At 40.6% G+C, this 26,095-nt stretch overlaps 3 protein-coding genes across 3 annotated transcripts; 1 reads left to right on the forward strand and 2 right to left on the reverse strand.

Annotated features, from left to right (window-relative positions):
• Positions 1 to 700: 700 nt before the first annotated feature.
• On the reverse strand, positions 701 to 6,040 carry LOC148066359 (ras-related protein Rab-38-like). The gene is made up of 4 exons (XM_087807151.1): positions 5,848 to 6,040; positions 4,913 to 5,043; positions 3,453 to 3,590; positions 701 to 1,467 (listed from the first exon to the last, which is right to left on the reverse strand). Exons 1-4 carry the CDS (start codon positions 6,038 to 6,040, stop codon positions 1,309 to 1,311), a joined length of 621 nt encoding a protein of 206 aa, XP_087663277.1. The 3' UTR covers positions 701 to 1,308.
• Positions 6,041 to 6,680: 640 nt separating this feature from the next.
• Positions 6,681 to 11,098, forward strand: LOC148066360 (ras-related protein Rab-39B-like). Its single transcript, XM_087807680.1, has 4 exons — positions 6,681 to 6,959; positions 7,809 to 8,035; positions 8,129 to 8,399; positions 9,986 to 11,098. Exons 2-4 carry the CDS (start codon positions 7,821 to 7,823, stop codon positions 10,139 to 10,141), a joined length of 642 nt encoding a protein of 213 aa, XP_087663806.1. The 5' UTR covers positions 6,681 to 6,959; positions 7,809 to 7,820; the 3' UTR covers positions 10,142 to 11,098.
• Positions 11,099 to 11,530: 432 nt separating this feature from the next.
• slc7a3a (solute carrier family 7 member 3a) lies at positions 11,531 to 25,700 on the reverse strand. The gene is made up of 12 exons (XM_087808022.1): positions 25,600 to 25,700; positions 18,271 to 18,753; positions 18,043 to 18,204; positions 17,073 to 17,250; positions 16,890 to 17,005; positions 16,286 to 16,508; positions 16,084 to 16,223; positions 15,883 to 15,985; positions 15,587 to 15,816; positions 15,351 to 15,517; positions 14,193 to 14,301; positions 11,531 to 14,114 (listed from the first exon to the last, which is right to left on the reverse strand). Exons 2-12 carry the CDS (start codon positions 18,635 to 18,637, stop codon positions 13,966 to 13,968), a joined length of 1,944 nt encoding a protein of 647 aa, XP_087664148.1. The 5' UTR covers positions 18,638 to 18,753; positions 25,600 to 25,700; the 3' UTR covers positions 11,531 to 13,965.
• Positions 25,701 to 26,095: the final 395 nt, after the last annotated feature.

The following is a 26,095-nucleotide window of genomic DNA, read 5'->3' on the forward strand; positions in this document are numbered from 1 at the left end:
ATACATTAAAAAAAAAAAAAAAAAATCACAATCAGATTAAAATGATAAAAACATTTTTTTTTTTTTTTTAAACGCAAACCTCTGTCAAACAAGCTTAGGATTCAATTGTATGACATTTTTATTTTATATAAGATCATTTTACGGAATGTGCAGATGATATTTAAATACATTATTTATGTTTAACATGGCGCCACCAACTGGATCTTAAATATTTTGCATTTTTTTACAATTACTGTAAAGATCACACAATGTAGCAATGAGTTCACTGAGAGGGGGTAAGATGTAGAGAAGGCAGGGTTGGAAAACAAGGCGTGCGGATATTGTAGAGCACGGTTGTCGAAACGTTTAAACCTGAAAATGATAAGGACATCAAACCATTGGTTCTGTCACTCCAAGGTATAAAATACAACATGTTTATCTTTAACCAGTTCACTTCACAGACAGGACTGATATGTTTAGTATTTAGTGATTATCAACGTAGTAGCCTCACTTTAAGTTGCTGTTTGCCAAAAAAAAGATAGTGTTGAATTGAAAAAAAAGTTTTATTACATTTTTTGTTTAATAATTTTACATTTTCTGATTTCCTTCTATGAATGCAATATGCCCAAGAGCTCCATTAACCCCTGGCCAGCCCTGGTTGGTTTCTGTTGTAGTGTGTTTTTTGAGATAGAGAAGTGAGTTGGAAAGTGATTTTATTTAAAGTTAAAATGTTAGTCAGTGTTAGTCATAAAAGGCAAGTATTGAAACAATGTTATTAATAAATATATCATCTATCTTGTAAAAAGGTACATGATTTACTCGCATTTATTACAAAGAATTCTACATCTGTAGAAATCAAACAAAGCCTAAACCACCTGGATATAATTTAAATTCTAACAGTACTCAACAAAAAGTTATAGGTTTTAAAGTCCAAAGTCTGTTTGTACACTTGGAAATGTATGTTTTTTGGACTTTATGTTTCCTCCGAACACAGAGTTCTAATTTAAACCAAACAAGCTAATTTTAACGTGACAAGCAAGACTATACAGTACAGTTGCTTGTTTCCAACACACACAGATTGTAGATTTCAACAATGGCCAAGAAACAGGAAGTCGGAGGAAGATAATTCACTGAAGGAAGACAAATGATTTTGACACTAAACAGCCTCGAGGATAAAAAAAAGCAGACGGATGTCGCCTTCTTGTCAAACTCCCGTCTGTTCTTTGATGTTAGTTCGACACACAACTATGGTTGTGTTTTATATTTTCTTCAAGTCCATTTTTTTTTTAAATCTTTTGGATTTTACCAAAATGTCTGTCGGTTTAAAGGTCACTTCCACTTGGAACATGACGAGCAGTTTAGGTGGTTCTTGTTGTTGTAACCCGACAGGACGATGGACCCGGGATCCCGGTCCGGCATCGAACTCTCCTCATTGTCCAGGATGTGCTCGACCAGGCAGCGCGTCGCCTCCTCGATGTTGGTGTTTTCCTTGAAGACAGATGCTCATTTCAAATCACTTTAATCCTTCTGAGCAAAATAATTCTATAAATCGTTTAAATCAAGTTATATGTTTGGTCAAATTGTTTATTGTTTTTGGTTATATTACGGTCACAGCTAGTCCTGATGGAGAATTAGACTGAAGAGCAACTGGGAAGGATTACTGCCGCAGAAGAGATGTTATTCTAGATAAGGAGCCGTGGTACCGGAGAGGCCTACTAAAACGGATCTACTGGATCTTAGTGCTGCCGTGTGGAACTCATCACACTTCTAAACCAGACTACAACAGATCAGTAGGATGATTTTAATACAGGACAAATGGAATCAGGTTTACATAAAGCTCAGTTGAAGTAGATCAAAGTCCTGACGTCCTCAGTCTGATGAAGCACAACTTTTTTTCTATTTGTACTTGAACGTTGTGAGGAGGAAAAAAAAAATGTATTTCTCTTCTTCAATTGCAAACAGTGTATGATTCAAGCCATGTAAAAAGAAACAGAAAATGTCAGAGGTCACAATGCCGATCACTAAATCTCATCGCAGACCTTCTGCAAATCAATTCAATTATTTTCTACAGGCGTCAATCCATCCGTCAGTGAATGGTATCGAACCATCGACTATTTTCACACCAATACTGAGGAATTAACTTGACTTGATATCCAAATCAATGTCATCATCAGGAACATTGTCATGTGACATTGAGTGTGACCCCTGAGTCTCCTCTTCAAAGGGAAGATGCTGCTCCCCAGTGGTGAGGCTGATCATTGCAGCTTGAGTTCGGATTACTTAACTTCCTTTTTTTTTTTAAATCTTCAAGGTTTTTTTTTACAGTCCATTGTGACATTGAAATCTTCTTCACTGCAAAACTGGTGTCTGAGGTCAGTCTTCCAACCTTAGACTATGTTATGTAATTTCAAAAACATAAAAATGCTAATAATTGAAATGCTAGTAATTGCAATTACATTGTAAATTTAAATTCTTTATTTGTTTTCCATTTAAGCCTGCAACAGTCTCATATAGAATGACCAAGTATCACGTATTTACTTTGATTTCTATTTCGATCATATTTACACTTAATCTATTTTATTTAATTTTTGTTAATTATTCATTATCTATATGCCATTTTATGGTAACAAAAAGTTTCTGATCACTCAAGGCCAAGGCCTTAAGCTCGTAAGTACCCGCACAACTATTTATTTTAATATATTTGCTAGTTCAAATGGTTGGCTTGAAGATTAACCATTCAGCTGTTATATCATAAAAAGAAAACGTAATAGTAGTCTGGCTAGTTAAGCATTTTTCCATTTTCCCTCTGCTCTATGAAAAAAATCCAACGTTGGTTGCGATAATAAAATGATTATCGATGAGGGTTTTATCAGATCATCTTCTGCAGGTCATACGTTTCTGATATAATGTGAATTGGGAAATTACATTTAAAAACTCACGAAAATGACAATATGACAAATGAATCTTTGATGAAGAACAGTTGGGGGTTCGACCGTGTTTGGGGCTGTATGAAATCTTTTATAACCTGACTAAAAAAACTCAGATTCCTGCTTTTCATGATCAAACTTCAGTTTCAACGGCATGTTTTGTAATTAAATCAGCTCATGTTAACATACAGTTCTAGCAGCCGCTTGTGAGTTAGACACACCGACTCAGAGAGGATCTAAACATTACACCAAGATGCAAACATTCCTTTTCTCGAAAACAGCCACAACATGAGTGGATTTTGAATGCAGCAGGGCAGCTTAAATAAGGATTGTCAAACAGGTGGTCATTATGTTTCAGCTTTTTATTTGAGCGGTTGTTTGACTGCATGCGTCTTACTCACAAGTCTTCAGGGCTCACAGTAAAACAACTTCGCTTTACAGCGCAATAAAAGATCAGTTTGTTGTATTGATACGATCGTTTCGGGGTTTTTCTGCGACTGGCACCTCAACAACTCACTTTTAGTACCAAGTAATAATTTTTCTTACCTTTGCCGAAGTCTCAAACCAGCGCACAAAGCCGTTCTCCCTGCAGAAGTTGTCCAGTTTGGGCTGGTGAGACGGGAGTTGGTCTGCTTTGTTGGCCAGGAGGACGGCCGGGACCGGCCTGCCATGGTTAAGGGTCACCTGAGGATTTGTTACATTTGTCAACATTGTATCAAGTGGCAGAAAAACTATTCACATTCTGAATGTATAGAAAATGTTTTGCTTAAACTAAATATGCACATGTAAACCAGAACATTAGCTTGTGACTGAAAGTATGTGCATTTACAAAATTGTCATCAATAAAGAACTAGAATCAATTAACGAAATTAAAAGTTTGACCACATTTTAACCTTCTTATTGAAGAGACAATTGCATTCTTTGAAAGCTGTCACTAAAACTTGTACATGATCTTTTAAAATGGATTATTAAATTTTCTCTATTGTAAGTAACTAAGTAAGAATCCAAAAGAACTCCAGAAGTATCCAAGTCATTGAGCAATCCTTGATGTGGATGTTTAAAGAGTCATATTATTTTACAATACGAAATGCATTTAAAAGCTTATTCAAAGTTTATTTAAGTAAGCAGTGCATTTGTCTTTCGACATTTGTCATTATTATTATATTATGATATCATAATTGATTTGAAGTTTATATTATAACCAGTATTTTTATAATAATTTTCAAAAAGTATGTGCTTTTAGAGTTAAACATATCTCCTGAAATAATTTCAAAATTACAATTGACCTTATTTAAACCTACAAATAGCATTGTTGTTGTTACCTATTAAAACAAATGGAATTAAAACGAAGGCAATGGATCAATATTTTTTTTCCACAAATCGATTAATATTTACTTGTTTATTTTAAAGAGTTAACTTATTTACTACTACGTTCTCCGTAGTGCTTCTGAAAAGGAAAACACTAAACTGGTTTGCTATCTTCGAACGTAGAAAATAATGTCGTTGTTGATAAACATTATAACAGAAGAATTTAAGCCTATTCGCAAAGCACATATTACAATCTTTACAATAAGATAAACTTACTTATCTGGTCGAAACGGTGTGAAGTTTTGCGCTATAATTAATTATTAAATGGACTGTCATTCCGCCATTGTTTTTAAATCGCATACGTCACTTCCTGTTCGACCACGTGACTTGATTATTGTTGCTTCTATTTGTTGAAACATTGAATTAAATCATTAAACTTAAGTTGATATTATACTAAGATTATTTCAGAATTCAGATAAAAATAAAGTCGATTACTTTAAATGTATTAATTAAATTTATTTCCAAACTAATGAAATTGCGAAACATGTCGCCATGGTAACGTCAGATGACAAGGTTGACTAGGATCTATAAAATGTGTGGAAAGTGAGTCTGGTAGTGTCTCAAATGAAAAACAAAACACAAAAACAAAACAAAAAACAAAACAATTACAACAGAATTAGTGATAGTTCTGCTGACACCTTAGAGTCCAGGTCGTGTTTCCACTTGAGGACCGCATCGAAGGTGGAGGCTCTGGTCATGTCGAAGACCACCAGAGCTCCCACTGCCTCCCGATAGTACACACGAGTCATGTTCCCGTAGCGCTCCTGTCCTACGAAGTAACAACAACTATTTAAAAACAGAAAGTTATGTTTTGTGATCATTAAATTGCACATTGGAGGCAAGACGGTGAGGTAAGTAAAAACACACAAATACATCATAATTTGTTTAATTTGTCACAATTGTTTGCCAGTTTGGAGTTTACAGTCATGAGGTTGATATTATCAGCATGAGATCCTCTGAGTCACAGTCGGGCACAAGACCTACATTCCTCAACAAGACATCAAATCGAAGCGGGCGACTCTGTACACACTCGTTCACACACACTCACACACACAGCAAAATGAAATGTTCGACACTTGTTCAAACGATGAAAGAGTTTAATTGAATCCATCTGCTTCTCATTGTATGAACAGACACATTATCTTCCTTGTGCAAAACATATAAACGTAATGACAAACACAAGAAAAGCTGAAGCCATTTTAACCTAGAATATTGCTTTTAATCTTAAGAGCTGTCACTACTACTAGTTTTTATTGGTTCATATTTACCTATAGTTATATAACGTATCAAAACTAATAGAAAATACATTCACAAGTAGTTCATTCCATTTATTTTGTGATTCTTTTTCACAAACACAATTTGAAAGTGTTGGTTACATTTGAAATAAAAATATAAAGTTGTATTATTTGTACTAAATCAAATCACTGAGTTGCTCTACTTTTTCCTTACTACCTTATTATCTTCAATCTATTACAGAATTAAATAAAATATATGTATAGGACTCTCACATGGTAGACATTTTTTGGCACATTTCTATAGACTATGATTTTGACTCTATGAATCAAAGACAAACCTGCGATGTCCCAGAGCTGCAGGCGAACCACGGTGTCCTGGTTCCACTGCAGGACCTTCAGGGCGAAGTCCACGCCGATCGTGGCGCGGTAGTGCTGGGAGAAGATCTGGTGCACGTACCGCTTGATGATGGAAGTCTTTCCAACTCCTAAATCTCCGATGACCAAAACTTTGAACAACAATTCTTGCTGCATGATCGACTGAGTCCTGGGCGAAATTTCGCGACTGTTATATTAAGTTCAGAGTAAAATTTGTCATTTTAAAAAAAAGTTAAAGGCAACGACTCAGTGTCGGAGCTGATGGTGCGTTCACGACCATGGCGATCGAGGGATCCACACCCCTTTTCCGGATGTTCCTTATCGTGCATAATAAACTGTTTTTAATAATACATTTTAATTTTAGACTATTAACTATAACTGACGAAATGGTTTCCGTTTTATTTGTAAGGTGGTGGTTTAAATTAAAGAAAAGTAATTCCCGAACGATTTACCTCAAAGCTATTTTACTTTTAACTTAAAAGCCATAAAAATGTTTCTTCATTGGGTTACCGCGATGGTATTCCAGTATTTCAAAATAATAATCAAAGAATTCCCAATTTATATTTTGTTTTTCATAAACCATTACGTTTATTTAATCTTATCTTATTGATTCAATAACTTCTTCTCTAACTTCCGCCATTTTACACTTTTTATGTATAGTAGTTCAATTTTAATTTCCAATGTCGGTCTCCAATCCATTTTCAGGTTTTGAACGGAGAGCCGACGTTTCCTACGGTCCGTGAAGGCAGCATCGTGCGCATTCACGCCGCGCCGCTTCCCCTGCAGTTACGGTAATGGTGCTGATGAGGCCGATCGGATGATGCTGTTGTGTCCCGCTGCCATTTCACCCACGAATCGTCGAGCGGACATCGCGAATCTTCGCCAAAACCGGCACCAGCGGCTCCGTGAACCGTCCCGACAGCTCCTGACGCGCGCTGATCCTGGATCTGATGTAGCGGTGGTTGTTGTTAGCAGCGACGACAAACATCAACAACAAGCCCAGCTGCTCCTCTGGTTCTGGACCTCCTAACATGTGCTTTGTCCTGGTCTGATACCGAGGCTTCTAGGATCTGAGGTGAGGTTCTGCTCCGGCCTCTGGGGGGTTCGATGACAAAAGTTGAGGAGACATTAGAGGCTCTTGACTCCAGTCCACCATTTTACTGCTCCCAGGCCTCGTGTGTGTTATTGACTCTGCTGTTGGTGTAGTTGAGGGTCCAGCAGATTAGATCAGGGTCAGTCACTGCAGCAGCTTAGACGACCAGAGTCTGGTCTTGATGTTGAGAGGTCACCAGGGTCGGATCTGGATCATCAAAGTCCTCCTCCTCCTCCGAGTAGAACATGATCAAAGTCTTGAGTGGTTGTTTTTCCTCAATAGTCTAAAACATTTTTACATTTATTTACAATTTTATTACTTATTCATACTGTGTTTTATTGTTAGCGTTGATACTAGAAAAGTGTGGTCCGGGGGCCCGATACGGCCCTCTGCCAGTCTTTATGCGGCCCTTGTCCAGGCAGATTAAAAACTCTAGAAATGATTGCGTAGAAATGCATGATTTTTTGTTTATAAGATTATGTATTGCTCTGCAAAATCAATAGAAATTATAATCTACTTATCTAATATATTTTAAATACAAGCGCTGCTTCGTTACGGGGTGTTCAATTTGAGAGAAGCTAACAGTATTACGGACTCGCTTAGCTAGCAAGTTTAGCATGCATCTTAAAATGTCTACATCAAAGTTGACGATCGGGTATGTTTTATTTTGACGACTCCGATCAAACTACCAAATAATAGCTTATACATCGTATTGAATTGTGTGGGAACTTGCCAGTTTCAGACCTTGGCTCCTGTTGTTTTTATTTTTAGTCAGAACATTCCTACGGTATTTTAAAATCCTATCAGTAATATCTGTTTCTCTCCCTCCAGACTTGATGAGACATGGAGACGATCTGGCTCTACCAGTTCCGCCTGATCGTCATCGGCGACTCCACGGTTGGCAAGTCGTGTCTCATTCGCAGGTTCACGGAAGGACGCTTCGCCCAAGTGTCCGACCCCACGGTGGGCGTGGACTTCTTCTCCCGCCTGGTGGAGATTGAACCCGGGAAGAGGATCAAGCTTCAAATCTGGGACACGGCCGGGCAGGAGAGGTTCAGGTGAGACCCGTACTCCGACAGTCATGGGGGGGGTCACTCAGGGAGGGATCGACCCAAAAACCTTTATCCTAAAACGTCCTCTTACTCCATCAGATCCATCACCAGAGCTTACTACCGCAACTCGGTGGGAGGTCTCCTTCTCTTCGACATCACCAACCGTCGCTCCTTCCAGAATGTCCACAATTGGCTGGAGGAGGCCCAGAGTCACGTGGTGCCCCACAGCATGGTGTTCCTTCTAGTGGGCCACAAGTGCGACCTGGAGGCCCAGCGGCAGGTGACCCAGCAGGAGGCGGAGAAGCTAGCCGGAGCCTTCGGGATGCGCTACGTGGAGACGTCAGCGCGGGAGTCCATCAACGTGGAGAAGGTACGACTTAAAGCCCCACGCCCAACACAACATTTAGTCACAACACAACAACATTTAGTCACAACACAACAACATTTATTCACAACACAACAACATTTAGTCACAACACAACAACATTTAGTCACAACACAACAACATTTATTCACAACACAACAACATTTAGTCACAACACAACAACATTTAGTCACAACACAACATCATTAAGCCATAACACAACAGCATTAAGCCACAACAGAACAAAACGTAGTCACAACATTTAGTCACAACACAACATCATTAAGCCACAACACAACAACATTTAGTCACAACACAACCACATTAAGCCATAACACAACAGCATTAAGCCACAACACAGCAACATTTAGTCACAACACAACATTTAGTCACAACACAACAACATTAAGCTACAACAAAACAACATTAAGTCACAATAGAACTGCAAAAGTCACAACACAACTACATTATGCCACAACACAACCACATTATGCCACAACACAACCACATTATGCCACAACTCAACCACATCATGCCACAACACAACTACATCATGCCACAACACAACTACATTATGGCACAACGCAACCACATTATGCCACAACGCAACCACATTATGCCACAACACAACTACATTATGCCACAACACAACTACGTTATGCCACAACACAACTACATTATGCCACAACACAACTACATTATGCCACAACACAACCACATTATGCCACAACTCAACCACATTATGCCACAACACAACTACATTATGCCACAACACAACTACATTATGCCACAACACAACTACATTATGACACAACACAATCACATTATGCCACAAGACAACTACATTATGCCACAACACAACTACATTATGCCACAACACAACCACATTATGCCACAACACAACTACATTATGCCACAATGCAACCACATTATGCCACAACACAACCAAATTATGCCACAACACAGCTACATTATGCCACAACACCGCTACATTATGCCACAACACAACTACATTATGCCACAACACAACCAAATTATGCCACAACACAGCTACATTATGCCACAACACAACCAAATTATGCCACAACACAACCTAGTTATGCCACAACACAACCAAATTATGCCACAACACAACCTAGTTATGCCACAACACAACCACATTATGCCACAACACAAACCACATTATGCCACAACACAACCGTATTATTCCACAACACAACTAAATTATGCCACAACACAACCACATTATGCCACAACACAACTGTATTATTCCACAACACAACCCCATTATGCCACAACACAACCACATTATGCCACAACACAACTATATTATGCCACATCACAACCACATTATGCCACAACACAACTACATTATGCCACAACACAACTACATTATGCCACAACACAACTGTATTATTCCACAACACAACCCCATTATGCCACAACACAACCACATTATGCCACAACACAACTACATTATGCCACAACACAACCCCATTATGCCACAACACAACCACATTATGCCACAACACAACTACATTATGCCACATCACAACTACATTATGCCACTTTCCCGTTCTGTCTTTCCTCAGGCGTTCGTGGATCTGACGAGGGACATCTTCGAGTTGGTGCAGAATGGGGAAATCAAGATCCAGGAGGGCTGGGAAGGAGTCAAGAGCGGCTTTGTTCCTAACACCGTCCACTCCTCAGAGGAGGTCACCAAAGGCAGTCGACAGTGCTTCTGTTAGCGGACTCACGGAGAGGTTTTCTCTCGCTGTCTACAGCTTTTTAAAGATGTTTCTTTATGGTTTTTACACATGCTATTAGTCAGGTACTCATCCCTGTCCTACATTTACCCGCTTGTAGCCAAGTCCTGATTCTGGAGTCTTAAAAGAAGACAATCAAGCTCCACAGCTGTCGAACATGTGGAGAAAAAGAACGTAGAGTCAATAATTCCACTCAAACATTACCTTGCTGCCTCGCACTGAAACTTATACTTATAGTTTACTGTATATTAATCACTGTTTAGCCTTTGCTGACTTTTGTTTAAACTTTTCTCATCTATTTCATTAACTTTTGAATCCCACATTTACCTTCAACAAAATGATTGACTAACCCGTCTAACTTGGATGTAACAACAACATTTATAAAGTGTGTGAGACGATCATGGAATTTTGATTTGGTACACATTTATTTTGAACACTAGAGGGCACTGTTTCCCTTTATCTCATTACTCAGCAATCCCGACGCTAAATACGAAAATTTCAGTTATATCATATTAAAAGCGCAAATTCATTCAATTCAACTTATTTGACAAATTGTCGTCATAACCATAATCGACAAAAATATTGAGTTTGTCCTTCAAATGACGTACGTCCTCGCATGCAAACACGTAACCAGTCGTCCAAAGAAACTTGTTTATTTTTTATATCCAATGTAAACAATTGTGTTCTCCGTAAATTATCCGAGGTTTGGGAAAAATTCGAACTGTCTCCCTGAGCATCTTGAACTGACGTCACAAGACGCGATGACGTGAGTGACAGAGGTCACTGTGCCTTTTCTTAAAAGGGGCCGCCGTGGACTATGACGTCACCGACGTGTACATGGTTGATTTGAAAAAACCAAAAACCCTGTCGAGGTGACGAGTTGATGTTGTCGTGAATATTTTAGCACAATTGTTTGTCCAGTGTGAAGCACAATAGTCGTCAATAATAAATACTTGTGGAAATATTAAGTTTCGTCTGATTAATCACCAATAGAGGGCAGCACCGAGACGAGGGAAAATGTTAATAGAGGAACTTAAGTTTATTACACTTATATAGTTGAACAGTTAAACGCATTTATGTATGCAAGTAAGTAATTTTTATTTGTATAGCGCTTTTCCAGACCAGGGTCACAAAGCGCTTAAACAATCAAAACAATATTCAATAAAGTATATACTTTAAAGTTCTCTTTAATCTATGGTTCTCACAACTGGCCTACAATTTGTATTTTTAAAAAAACGTTATCCAAATATTTAAATGTAACCTTCAAAGTTTTTTTTTGTATAATTATGGCAATTTTCTAATAAAATTCCAGCGTTTCTAACTACTATCTTACTACTTTAAGCTGTTAGAAAATGACAAGAACCCAACATCGACAAGAACATAAATCATTTTATTAAAAAAAAAACATGAAAATACAGCTTGTTTCATACAAGACATGTACAGCATAAAAAACAAAGATTGTTGCTGTAGATGGGGAACTTGAAGTAAAGGCACAAGGGCTGAGGAGGTTTTTGTACGACACTTTAAATGATATATAAAACCTCAGATTTGCCTCTCAGCGGAGATTCAATCCACAAATGCTGACTGAATTAGCAGCACAAAGTAGGATAAACGCATTTAAATATCAAAATTGAAAGTTCATATAATTGAAAGCCGTAAAACAAACACACTTTTTTTCACTGTACAACTTACAGTAAAGCACTTTTGACGACATCATCAATAGCAACAATAAGTTATTGACGTCTTATTTGGGGGAAAAGCATTAATTACACAATTTAGAGACCCCACTTTGAGCGGTCGTTCTTTGTCTCAGAAAGGTTTGGTCGAAAAACAACGATCGATGTGACCAGAAAACAAAAAACAGAACTCGACTGTACATGCAGCTGCTACCTGCCTACTAAGCATCTTTAACTTAAGAAGATATGGAACAAAAAAACAAAAACTATACACGTAAATATCAACAGCTCTAGCATTGATGTAAAGAATGTCAAGAATGTAAAGAAACAATGACCAGTGGAGGGCGCTCAACAGACAAGCTGCCAAGTTTCAAATGAAACTAAAAAAGATAAAGACTATTTAAAGTGTTTTCACACTTTATAAGTAAATAATATTCAAGATGATTGACAGGTCTACATCCCCGACTACTCCACACAGGTTCACTTCTGTTTTGATGAACGTCAGATGACATTTAAGTTTAAATTTAATTTTGTTCAGCAGCAAATGCGTCATTTTTTAAGAACAATAACTTAAATAATTAAAATGAAGAGAAATAAATTGTGTCTTTGTATTTCAAAATCATGGAGTAAAATCTGCTATACCTGGTCAGAATTTGTCTTTTTACCGATTATTGTAGTCATTTCAAACCGTTCAATTTTAACTGCCAAGGGTCTCAGAACCTCGGCTGAAACATTTATCTCGGACGAAAGCCGTCAGCGTTCTGCTGAAGAGCTTTCGAAGACGATTAAGAATCCATCAGGTCAGAAAGTACAGAGAAGATAAAAACTGCACCAGAAACATCTACGGCACCAGAAGCCCAGCAACTACTAAGGGACACGAATACAGCATTTGAACTTGGATCGGGTCAGAACCGCCGTCCTCCCACAGAAGTGGGGGTACCCTGCTTAACCATTATGAGCATAAACAGTTGGCTACGTTCACACGACGTCCAGTTTGATGTAACTTTAAAAAAAAAAAAAGTTTGACTCCACGAATCTGACCTCAACGAAAAGTGCTGGGCGATGCAACAAAAAATATGATCACGTTAAAAAAAACGTTCACCCTGTAGTGTCGAGAATGATGACTAAATAACAGTAAAACTTTATTTACATGGCACGTTTCTTCACGCCGTTTCCAAAGTGCTTGCTAACTGTGAGCTTGAACTGTGGATGCTAAGCTATTAGCAATGACTAAAGCTATCATGAAGACTCACTTTGCGATTAAAAAAAACATAGGTTCTCTTTAGCTTTGTTGCTAAAGTATGTTATGAGGCGAGGGGGAAGGTCAAAACAGGAATGTTTCAGCCAATGACAAGAGTGAGTTTTTTTCAAATGTGTACGTTGAAAATGGGTCAAATTGTGCGACTGTCGCGCTCAAAAGCGTGAGACTTGGCAGTCCTGGTTAAAAACCGTACATTCGTTACCAATTAAAAGACTCTTGTGCATTGTTCAAATTCCAGTGAAGACCAGCTAGTCATGGCGTGACATTGGTTTTGAATTGAGCCAATTTTTTCATTATTAGAACAAACATTGTCATGATCTTACAGTGACGATGCTAAGCTAGTGCTAACGTCCCCGGGTCTAATGCGTCTCTCTTGGCTGCACCGCCCAGCACTACATCCTGGAGCCAACATTTCTGTCCGCGACTGTCATGAGAACGCAGCCTGTCGCGGAGGAACAGAAGCCTGACTTGGGTTTCGTGTTTGATCCACCGCTCGCAGCCCGAGAGTCTCGGCTGCTCAAAGAAGCTTGTTAACGGACAAGGAAGCGAGGAGAGTCGGGACTGCGGCGGGTAACGTTTGCTCCTGTAAACAGCCTCAGGATATTTAGTGTTAGTCGGGTCCAGTAGAAGACGAGTGAAGACCTCCAGTCTAAGGCTAAAGAGATAAAAAGTCGACACACCGGGACCGGCGCGGTCACAGTGTCTAGCTAACAAAGTGGATCAGCCTCCGAGTCAGAGGTAACGTGTGTCCTCGCCTCTTCTCCCTGCACGCCCGGGGTAGCGTTTCGTCCGTCTTCCACTCGCCAATTCAGCCGTCGCTAAATAATGCGTGAGGAGACGGAGTCGCCCAGGGCCAGCGGCAGCATCCCTCAGGCGCTGGCGCCGCCCTCGTCGTCACTGGGGGCGCAGGTGTAGATGGGGCTCTTGGACTGCAGCGCCGGCTCGTACTTGCGAGGGGACGACGACCGCGCCCCCTCGCTGCTGTTCCTGATCCCGTAGAAGAAGTAGATGATGAAGCCTGCAGAGAAGCAACAAACGGGTCAGACCAAGGAGAGTCAGAGCGGAGACATAGATGGGGGGGGGGGCTTGGACGCACCGATGACCATCCAGACGGTGAAGCATAACCACGTTGACAGGTCCAGCTGCATCATGAGGTAGATGTTCACGAACACACTGAAGAGCGGCAGCCAAGGCAGCAGAGGGACCTGGAGACACGACGAATACAAAATTACAAAATTGAAGTTGAATACTTTCAAAATGAATACAGTGGTCCCTCGTTTATCGCGGGCGACTCATTCTAAAAAATAACCCGCGATAGACGAAAAATCCAGAAAGTAATCAGGTTTCTTTTTTTTTATACATGTTTTAAGTCCATAAAACCCCTAACCACACACTTTTATACACTTTTCTCAGACAGCGATAACATTTTCAAACAGTTACCTCTTGATTAAACAATCTCAGAGTTCAAACTTTCGAAGATTTAAGAAAAATAAGTTTAGTATTAGTAAATGAAACCAAAGATCAAAACCCGTTTTCAGCCTTTTTGGCGTCTAGACCGTAGTTCGACCCACTGGTTTTCAAAAACGAAGTTCCAAAACTTGGCTCGTTTCTTGGCGTCGGTAACTCGGTTTTATATGAAACTGGTCACAGGAGTCTTCCGAGTAACAACAATTTCTTTTGTTCGGCTTGACTGGTTTATTTTTGGAAGCAGGACCACCGGACCTCTCGAACACATGTGGCTGCTTCGCTCGCCTTCTCACAATCACAACAAACGCACACGCCCAAGACTACGCCACATCCACAACTCACAATAGCACCTTATTAAGTAGGAACACTGGCTGGTAACACTTAACCAATCAGGACGCCGAACACAATGTGTGTTCATACTGTACACTTTAAAAAAAATCATGCAAAATTACACACAAAAAAAATCTGCGAGAACCGAGAGGTGAACCGCGTTATAGCACTGTATTAATTAAATATTAATTTTATTTAAGATTTTAAGTCGATATAAGAATGTGAATAGCGCCACCAGGTGATACCAAAAGTGTACTAAGGAAACAATAAAATCCTAGTTTCAACATTGAAACTGAAGAGCGATTTTAAAAGATGGTTTAATACGGTTTTTAATTCATTTTAGTTACAGGTTATTCATGTTGACGTCAAAAATTCTACCAAACACTCATCGGTGGTGACGTGTTCACTGAGACCACGTTCCAAAAAAAAGAGTCGAAATAAAGAGTGCGGATGTTACCTTGAAGGTGAGCGCTTCTTTGCTCTCCGGCTGCCTCCAGATGACGACGACGCAGACGGCACAGAGCAGGGTCAGGAAGGCACACGATATCGCCACGCCGATGTGTCCGGCCAGCAGATGGGGCAGAAAGTTGGCCAGGATCACACACAGCACGGTAATGAAGACCGCTGCGAAAGAAAAAGGGTGGTCAGTAGAATCCCGGCAACACAAGACGACGCGAGGACGACTCCGCTTACAGATGATGGCGGTCGTAGCGTAAACGATGTTCCCGGACGTCTGGGTCGGCACCTTGGCGCTCGGGAAGAACAGCAGTTTGGCGGTGAACGCCTCCTTGAGCGGGCGTCTCTCCGCCTCGGGGTCATATTCGTCTCCACTGTCGCTGCCGCCGGCCGCCACCTTCTCGCCCTCCACCAGCTCCACCAGCTTCTCCGTCTGACTGGAGGAGTTGAGGTTCCCCGGCTGATACCTGACCACAACAGAAGCAGACTTAACAGTCGTCCGTCTCCGTCTGTGATCGTTACTAAGTAATTACCGGAGGATGAGCACACAGATGGCCACCAGAGAGTAGGCCAGGAGCGTCCCGATGGACATGAGGTCGACCAGAGCCGCCAGGTCGAACAGGAAGGCCATGAGAGCTGTGGACGACGATCAGTTAGAGGATGATTTATATCATTCTTGGTTGGATACGTCACATGAACTCTTTATCATGCGACAGTGGACAACACAAGCTCACCTGCAACTATGCCTGAAGCGACGGTGGCCTGGAGAGGCGTCTTGGTACGAGGGTTCATCTTGGACAGAGTGCGGAACAGCAGCCCGTCCTCGGCCATGGCGTAGATGACCCGGGGCATGGGGAACATGGAGCCCAGAAGACTTGGGGAAGAAAACAAACCGTTAGTACAGGATTCAAGTCTCGAGTCTTGCTTCGTCTGTACCTGGTGGAGAGAGCGCAGAGGGAACCCACCGCCACGATGTAGCGGGCGGGGGCCCAGCCCACGTAAGTGAAGGCCTCTGGGAGCGGGCTCTGGGTGTTCAGCTGGTAGTACGGCATCATCATGGTGAGCGCCTGAGACACGGCGAAGTAGGCGAAGAAGCAGATGAGCAGCGAGGCCACGATGCCGATGGGGATGGAACGCTTGGGGTTCTTGGCTTCTTCACCTGAGGAGCGTCAAACGATCGAACAAAAGTCTCATCATGTCTGTTCGAACTCATGTCTGCAACAGCCTGATTGAAGTCTAGTGACTCAGACGACACCTTCGTCCGCCTCATCTCACGCCTACTTGGATAACATGACGCTTCCAGCCGCAGGTGTGAAAGGAGAGATTCATAATTTGATTTATTCATACTTTTGGCTGCTGTAACAAGCTGAAAACCAAACTTGCGGTCTATCACGCAGCTCGGTGAAATGGAAAAATTAATGATGACCATGACATGTCGTGAAGTTGTGAAAAAAGCCCACGCTATTTTCAGTGGAGTTATCAAACTGCCGTCTGTGCCGTCCCGGGCGAGTTCAATGCAGCTTCTGGAGAAATGACTCACTTGTAGTGGCGATGCAGTCGAACCCCACAAAGGCGTAGAAGCAGGTGGCGGCGCCAGAAAGGACTCCCGTGAGGCCGAAGGGAGCGAAACCACCGTCTCCGAATTCTTTGGCGGTCCTGGAGGACGACACGGAGCGACCACACCGTCAGATGACGAGATCAGGGAGTGACTAAAAGCACGTACATGTTGGTGGAGTTGCTGCTGTTCAGGTATTTGTTGTAGTCGTCGATGGTGAGGTTCCAGTTGGCCGTGTCTCCCTTCACGAAGCCGGCGATGACAACGAAGCCCAGAACCACCAGGTTGATGCCGGTGAAGATCTTGTTCACCAACGCCGACTCACTCACGCCGAAAGCCAAAAGTCCTGGAGGGAGAAATGACAGCGGAGAGCGAGATCATACAGAATGTCCTCACATGTGGGCGGATGTCTCCAGACAAAAAAAACAAACAAGTACCATCTGGCACTCGTCAAAGCTCTGGTGTTAAATCAATCTGCACTTTTTACGAGTGACTAAAGAAAAGCCTTGCACCTGTTTTTATCTTATGTCATACATGAAACAGCTACATGTGCCTTAGATGATGGTCACCCTTCTATCGCTGCTGTTTTGTCTAGTCTGTGTGAATCTATCATTTTATCATGTTTATTCTCCTTCTAGCAGTTGTACAAGGCAATAAAGCAATTTAATTAAATTTAACCCAACCTTTTTTATACCTAGTAGTGAGAGAATAACTTTAAACCTTTTTTTTCCCAAAGCTAATCTTACTTCATTATTGTTATCATCAAGACTCAACAACTCAACATGAAGTCTTGACCTTGATTGACTTAATCTGTAGCATGGTTTTCAATCCACCATAGCAGGCCCTGCATTTTTTAAAATCGCCACATAGTTGTGCTGTCGCTACCATAACATCCATCCATGGTCCATTAACTCACTCCAATGAAACATGGAAGGTTAATCAATAAACTTCCTACATGTTCTCCCAAAGAAATTAAAACATTTACATATATTTTTTTTAACCACAATTAAGACACTTTAAGTGCATTGCATTTCTTGTCATTCTAAGGCTCTATTTCTCGTTTGTATATACATATCACAACATATTACATTTTATTTTTGAACTCCCAATAAGACATGTTTAAAACCGTCTTACTCACCAGTCAGGAGCAGGATCAGAATGAGAGCGAACAGGTCAGGATACTCCGCCAGAATTTGTCCTGGTACTTTCATGGCCATGAAGGTCTTGAAAAAGCCAGAAATCTTCTGCTCTACCAGGTTGTCGAAAGTGGAACTCCAGGCCCGGGCCACACTCGCTGTACCTGGAGGAAGGAAGAAATGACAAGTCAGTATTGAAGAATGACCCAATTCAAAGATTCAGAAATTACCGATCACATATGAGAGGATCAGGTTCCATCCCGTTATAAAGGCCCAAATCTCTCCAACCGTCACATAGCTGTACAGATAAGCGGATCCGGTTTTGGGGACCCGGGCCCCAAACTCTGCATAGCACAGTCCGGCCAACATGGAGGACAGCGCGGCGATGAGGAAGCACAAAACGATAGCAGGTCCCGCTTTTTCTCTTGCGACCTCGCCAGCGAGGACATAGACGCCGGCCCCCAACGTGGACCCCACGCCCAGGGCGATCAAATCCAGGGTGGTCAAGCATCGTGCAAATCTGGTTTCCTCGCCGGAGCAGTCCAGCGCCCGACGACGGAGCAGCATTTTGCCAAACGAAGACAGCTTGTTTGCCATTTTGAGAGTCGAAATGTGGGTACGGTATGTGGAAGTGAAGACAGCCTCGTTTCAGAGACGAACGGTGCAGGAAGTGGCAGCTGTGATCATACAAATTCTCTCACGTAGATGGAGACCTGAAAGAGAGCAGAAATTAGACTTAACACATGTCTGAATAGGGCTTTGTTTTGTAACTCTGTGTTTGGCACCAATGCGTAGAGATTGTAACGTTCCTAAATATTTTCTCCAGTAAAGCCCAACGGACTGAAGAAACAAGGGTTTGTTCGGGTGTGACGAAAAGCAGCAGGAAATGGAGTTCACCTCACTTGATTTACATCTTTTTTTTTTTTTTTGAACACAAAAACAGACAACGTCTCTTTAGGTTGTGTTGGGGAAGTTCCAAATGTATTTCCGTTCCTCGAGAAGAGTCATGCGGATAAATTAAAACAAATATTCCTGTGCATGAGAACCGGTCTGAACGGCAGTTACATAAGAACCAAACCCTCCTCCTTCAGCTCAGTATGTGACAAATTGTTTGAAAAGGCTTGTAGGAATGTTACTTTTACAACTAAACCTGCTTCAACCACGTTCAGTTAAGAAAAACAAGCTCAGATGATCAGTGGTAAAAGCAGATCATGGAGAGGTTTTGTTTTAATTAAGGTGAAAAGGGTCGACGGAGAGAATACTGGAGAGAAAACAAAACACATGGGAACGGTGCAGCTGGATCTGCAAGTTAATATCGACACAAACTGTGAGGACTGCGTGAAATAACAGCTTGATACTGCAAATCATTGGGTGAACAAAAACAAGTTAAAATTCAATTTAGCATAAGCCTAGCATAAGAGTTAAAGGCAGTGATGAAAGTTTGACGTACGTTTGTGAAAACTTTCACAATCACAGTATTGATTTTACTCACAGCAAACCAAGCAATACGGACCTAGAAGTCAGATTGTATCTCTGGTCAAGTTCAAGGACGTGTCGAACACAACATGTGCACAAGCACGCACAAGCCAACACAGTGGCTCATAACAAATCAAGGACACCCGACAGGAACAGATATTGCGTCCTTCTATTTGTTTTAAGATGAAGTCAACATACGCAAATGCATTCGTGAAGAAGGCACACATTGAGAGGTTTGACCGCTGGGTGATTGTTTAGGGAACATACAGTTTCAAACGAGGTTGAGCAAATGTACGCAGGAAGTTACAGCTGGTCAAAAGTACTGATCAACTTCAACCATTTCACTCGCGTTACGACACTGACCAAACAGTGCGATCCTTAAACTAATTTGTCCCGACAAATAACGCCGTGATAAAAGTACACCTTCTCGCTTTGCACGTCATCATGTCGGCGTGTGAATGAGTGAGCGCTAAAGTCTGTGATGAGGCTACATTTCTGTCAAATCTGTGTTCCTGTCAATGCTCGGATGAGATGGCCCGATCAAAAAAAGATAAGAACTAAAGCAAAAAAAAAACAAAGAATACTACACCGATTTATGTCCACCGCGTATGTTTACGAGCCGGGCAATATTTAACTTTACAGCCCTTAACTTGGATAGGGAGAGTGTTATAAATATCAACCGCCTTGTTTCAAACCATAAAGTCAAAGACATGCTAGTACTCAGCAGCTTCAGGGCCAAGAGGATATTTTTGTGATATAATGACAAGATAGATCTAGTTTTGACCGGTTGGTACAGCTCAGTTAAGAATGGCTTTCAGCGTTGATTGACGGTGTCCACACCAGCGGGACGAAAAACACACCTGTCACAGGTTGTACGAGTATCTGAGCTGCTCCTTTTTTTGAAGCGCAGGTACAAAGTCATGCATAAAAGTGTGAAAAGGTTTAAGCTTTAAGAAACTAAACAAGACGTAACAGAAGATTAAGGAACTGCTCAGATTTGGCAGCACACCGTTCGATGACATAACCAAGATTTAAATGTAAAAACAACACTATGTGTTTGAAAAAAACATCACAGAGCTTTACTCCTTTACAAAGCTCGCAACAATGCTCAGTTCTGATACTATTTTGGATAAGACTATTTGCAGCCATGGATATATAGAACACAGGATACAAATCTAAGAATGGCCTTTAAACAACAGTCTCCATGAATCAAAGCTTTTCCAGTCTTTCAAGAGCTTCCTGTTGTAGAAAAGGGACGTGAAACAATCCAAATTAAACAACGGAGAGGGCAACAAACAATAGTTCTGAGGAGTCGGAAAGTTCACATCTCACTTTGTGTGACATTCCGAGCACATTTTTTCACTCACGCAGCAGGGAACGAGATCTGACGGGCATCTGTGCTCAGTCAATAAACATTTACTGCAAACTACTGTGCCCAGCAGGTTGTGATCTCATCAAAAACCTCGGCCGTCAATGTTATTTCAATTCAAGTCCCTGTTTTGGCTACGACGACCCAGTTCCCACCACGGCTTAGATGAGCCGGCAACTGCAAGCGACACGGACCCGGGATGAGGGTGGTCTCATTAAAAGTGATGCCTCCGTGACCTCAACTGATTCCCGAAAGAGAAGGTAATCTCTTCCTTGCGCTCATCACGAGGTATAAATGGGGTACAGTTGCACCTTCAGAGAGATGTGGTTCGATGATGTCTGTCAAGAAGAGCACATAACTTAAGAAAGTTTCCTGCTCTGGGCCTCAAATCTTCTGCTGGCAGCACTTGTTTTCTCAGAAAAAGCACAACAACTTTATCGGCGCCTAGAAAGCTCTTAGAGAGCTGCACTATGGTCAATCGACTGCGTTCTGGTTACGACAGGTTTCAGGACTAACCGTCTTAATAGTGGTCTTAACATTGCTGCTGCTGCTGCACACTAAGAGGATTATTTCCGAGGTAGCAAGCACACAGAGCGCTTGTAAATAACACATTTACTTTCTGCGATAGAGACTTTCAAGGGAAGAAGAAGAAAAAAGGCTTCTGCTCTTTATATTGCAAATATTGACCAGATAACATAACATTGTTTCTTGATTTATTATACATATTTTATGTCATTTGTCCTTTTTATCAGATTCAGTTTGACTTTAGATTTTTCTTTCTCCCTCACTTTGATAAGTAATTAAAAAGTACCATGAATAAAACCTTAATATTTGAGTCTAATATTACTATATCTAGTTAATATTAAAACAATAAGGTAACCAACACATGAGTTCACTATGAAAAGGGTTGTAGCAGAACTACAAATAAAAAAACTTGAACAGAAGGTGAAGTAAAGGAACACTTTGTGCAGACCCCTGCAAGGCTAAGCATCCACACCAGAGGGAAAAGTGACCTTGAATAACCCCAGATAGCGTGCTGTGCTTTGGTTGGAAATGAACTACGATTCAGCTGTCGTGCTCACACAATAGACTCGCAGATGTTTGAAGTCTCCTACGCGAGTTTGTATGTACAAGTCGAGGAAAATATTTGCGCATAGGTGTGACCCTCACTTCGTGGAGAAGAGCCCAGCTCTGGGGATGAACTAACCGACCTTTAGAGTCACCTGGTCAGTTACAACTCTCCAAATGGAATGTGGCCCAGCGAGAATCTGTCCACTCTCATGTGAACAGAGCCAAGATATACGGTACCTCTTACAATGTGGTGGCTCCACTGAGAGTCATTTAACTTACTGGTAACCTTAATTAAACTTTATTTAACTCTTCATTGATCCTTCAGACCACAGTTGTGAGTAAAAAGTAAGTGTATAATTCTGAATTTAGGGGCAGGAGCAGAGTTAATGTCAGTCTTTCTACCCCTTTCTTTGCATTGTTTACTTTGATTTATGTTCTTTATTTTGCACTTTGTTCTTTTGTTGACTTAAAATATTTAGATCCTGCTCAGTCTGGCCCCTAGAAAGCTCCCAGTCTTAGACACTCGTGCAGGACTCAGTTAGTCGTTCTAAAGTCCAGGCTAAAATCCCAGAGGAGATCTAACCTTCTCCATCAGGGCACCTCGACTTTGGAAACAGGAGGAGATTAGACCGACTCGAGTCTGTGCCTTCTTTTAAACACAAGCTATTATAGACTTTTATTTGAGGTTGTGATTTAACTCTTTCATGATTCAATAACGCGTTCTCTCTTTATTTTAACCATCTCAATGCATTTGATTCTAAATTATATTTTATTAACTCATCTTACATTACATTTTCTAGAGTATTATGCCATTTTTTAATGAATGTTTGTTATCATTTAAAGCACATTGTGACAGCAAATGTTTGAAAGGTGCTATGTAAATAAAGAAAAATGATAAGATGCCATATTAGTTGTAGTGTATATTTGTTGTAGTGATATTTCATTAACTCATCTTACATGTCTTTTCTTTTTTTAGAGTATTGTGCCATTTTATAAAGATTTTTTGTTTTTATTTAAAGCACATTGTGACAGAAAATGTTCGAAAGGTGCTATGTAAATAAAACAATATATACAAGACCCCATATTTGTTGTAGTGTATATTTGGCACAACGTGACTGCCTTTTTAACCCTATAGTATAAGTCAGTTTTTAAATTAACATTCTAAAATATATATATTTTTTCCTTTTATTGATGGTCGTACCTTAAGAACAAAGAATTTACGACCAGAACCGAAGAAGCACGAACTGTACAGTCGAGTTGTTAGGAGGAAGTTTCCTTGTGAACCAGTTCCTTTAATGCAGGTAAAACTACAAATGTAGTTTATTGCAAAAACGTATTTTGTAAACGCGGCATTTCATGAATTTAATTTACACTTATATGAACAAATACCGTCACATACCTGCTTTAACGGTTAACACGTTTAGAAGTGACACCGGCTGATGCAACACGCTCACGCACGGAAACACCCTCCGCGCTCACGGCGTGCTCGAGAGGATCACCAGGGCGTCAATGTCGACGGCTTATGGTTAATTGCGAGACTATTACAGGGTTACTTACCAACGAGTTTAACTAGTCCTGGTCCAGCGCTGGTCACAACACCCGGACATAGAAGCAGCTACTAGTACTAGCTACGTGGCTCGAGCGTGTGTTGCCAGTGAGACATTCACGGCGGCTGGGAACATATTCGGATACCATACTCAATAGCTAATTTAACATTTTTTAAATAATTATTAAATCGCACTGGTTTAACCTACGCGTTGAACGCGGGTGTGTTTACGTAAATATTTACATTTTTAAACAGACGTTTACTTTTAATACAATACACGTTCCGCCATTTTCGGGGGTTCAGTAAAGGCATCATTACAACGCTCCATGACCAAAACAATGAATGAACACGCGCCTTCTTTTCGACAAACTTAAGAACGAACAAACGTGGAATTAAAGAATAAAATCTAAAAAACACTAGTTGCGGTCACTACACTCTTGAAGATACACGTGCTTGACAATATTATCGTTGTCTGTTCGCGGTTAAACACACAAGGATCGCCCGCTAAAAATTCCACGGTGAGATCCACTCGCTTGTAAAATGAGATAAATAAACCAGAAAAACTTGTATTTTTGTTATAATTAACGTAAAAGATGTTTGTCTTTTTTTTTCTCCAAACAAATATCTACGTTTGAATGAAACACACATGCGATCGGATTACAGTAGTAACATAATAACTCCAGTGTCCACAGACACATGTCCACCAGTGTGGTTGTTGTCATTACCTTCAGTATAATATGACGTCCTCGAGAGTTTCCTGAGCTGTTGTATCCGAGATCTCTGGTGAAATATCCCACTTTGTCGAGCGTGTACGCGCTTGATACTGGAGGCGGGGGAGGGCTGTGTACACACGCGCTGACGCAAGAGTGGGCGGGGCTTAAGAGCTTAAAAAGGAAGTACACTCTTGAAATGTTCCTCCTGAAGTTCACTTTATTTCACCTTCTCTCGACTATTACACGTGTTGTGAAGGTCGATCTCTCGAGTGATCTGGACAGCGAAGGACGTCAATTTTAAACGGCATGTTACAGGTTTTACTTCAGTTTGTGGGAACCTTTTTTTAAAGCAGTCGTGACGTCACGGCACTGGAGTGGAATATTTCCGCCTCAGTTGAAATACTACATCTGTCTATGACGTATACACGTACTGGTCTCTGCTACACACGTTAAATATTATCCACTAAATTTTTACTAAACTTTATATACGGAAGGAGAGGACTTTGTCAGGCTTGTTGTGTGTATATTTTTGTTTTACATTTATATGTATTTCTTATATATATTAATCCCCATAATATATTTTAATTCATAACTTACATTTTAAATTGTGTACATTAGATAGAAAGATATACATGACTTTATTGATCCCTCGGGAGGTCTTTAAGAGTAATTTTAATGTATCTTTATATACTATTGCAAAGAAACACTTGGGATTTACTTTAGCAATTAAACAATGTATTTTCTTCCCTTCTTACCACTTCTTTTTCGAAGGTCTTCACAGCCTTTCCCAGCTTCATAGGGCAAGATTATATCAGGAAGTTTAGTTGTCATTAAACTAGTAATAAAGTAATGTGTCAAACATGGATCAAAATGTAAAATCACTACTAATAAATAATAATATACACGATTAAAGACTGGGACATAATAAATACTGCTCGGTATTCTTACAGCCGATCTGTGTTTTTAAAAGTATTTTTAAAACAAGGGTGTCCTCACATGGCGTCACAAAAGCAAGAGACGCCGAATGTCCATGCCAGGCGCATGCGCAATGAGCTAGGGCTGCTAGGCTAGGCACCCCCCTAAATGGAAATAAAAGAGTACATGTCGCGTGACCGCTATGTTTAGGAACTGGGGAATTTGAACTTGAAAAAAATCTAAATAAATTGTCAGTTCACTGATAAAAAAAACAGAATAAATGGTCGGATGATGAAATTTTGCGTGAGCCGCAATAATAAATGGTCACTACGAAGGTATGACGCAACACCCGGTGGACGATGCATTTAAAATCTTTACCAAATAAAAAAAAAATTTAAATACACGCTTGAACGCAAACAAAACCAACTGTTTTGCTTTTAAATATTTGAGAGAAAGAGAAAACATTTACCTGGCGGCCGGAGTTGATTGAGCAGCGTTCAACGTAAATAGTTGCGCCAACTAAAGCCTTGTATGTGAGCGTCCCTGATATACTCTTGTGCTCCTGCAATAAAGAACCAATTTTTGCCTTTGATGCGTCACAAAATCCCCCCAAAAAAGGGTACAATTGACTTTAAACTTTGTCTAAGAAGATGTATATGATGAAATATTACATGAATGCAATACTTTGAATCGAGCTCTGGAAAAGCTCACAATCAATGAATTATTATTATTATTATTATGTATATTAAATCGTTCTCCTCTTATCCAAAGCTACATTGCCTATTGCTTCCTGAGGAATCCCGAGACATTCTCGTGCCAGCTGAGAGACAGATACTGTTCATATTAAATTTGGTGTGAGTCAATGAGATAAAACCAGTAAAATGTTATTTTTGTGAACTGTGTGCGACCTATTTACAGCCAGGCGTGCTGTAGTAAGAGTGTGTGGCAATACTACCCTCGGTTAG

This window comes from Callionymus lyra, chromosome 14 (assembly GCF_982586985.1).
Source record: "Callionymus lyra chromosome 14, fCalLyr1.hap1.1, whole genome shotgun sequence".
In the NCBI taxonomy this organism is placed as follows: domain Eukaryota; kingdom Metazoa; phylum Chordata; class Actinopteri; order Syngnathiformes; family Callionymidae; genus Callionymus; species Callionymus lyra.

Coding starts and splice junctions, on each gene's coding strand:
- LOC148066359 (XM_087807151.1), bottom strand. CDS start 6,040: ATGCAGCAAGAATTGTTGTTCAAAGTTTTGGTCATCGGAGATTTAGGA. Junction 5,044..5,847: donor GCAGCTCTGGGACATCGCAG/GTTTGTCTTTGA, acceptor GTTACTTCGTAG/GACAGGAGCGCTACGGGAAC. Junction 3,591..4,912: donor AACACGACCTGGACTCTAAG/GTGTCAGCAGAA, acceptor ACAAATCCTCAG/GTGACCCTTAACCATGGCAG.
- LOC148066360 (XM_087807680.1), top strand. CDS start 7,821: ATGGAGACGATCTGGCTCTACCAGTTCCGCCTGATCGTCATCGGCGAC. Junction 8,036..8,128: donor GCCGGGCAGGAGAGGTTCAG/GTGAGACCCGTA, acceptor TTACTCCATCAG/ATCCATCACCAGAGCTTACT. Junction 8,400..9,985: donor AGTCCATCAACGTGGAGAAG/GTACGACTTAAA, acceptor GTCTTTCCTCAG/GCGTTCGTGGATCTGACGAG.
- slc7a3a (XM_087808022.1), bottom strand. CDS start 18,637: ATGGCAAACAAGCTGTCTTCGTTTGGCAAAATGCTGCTCCGTCGTCGG. Junction 17,006..17,072: donor AGCAGCAACTCCACCAACAT/GTACGTGCTTTT, acceptor GTCGTCCTCCAG/GACCGCCAAAGAATTCGGAG. Junction 15,986..16,083: donor CGCTTCAGGCATAGTTGCAG/GTGAGCTTGTGT, acceptor CGTCGTCCACAG/CTCTCATGGCCTTCCTGTTC.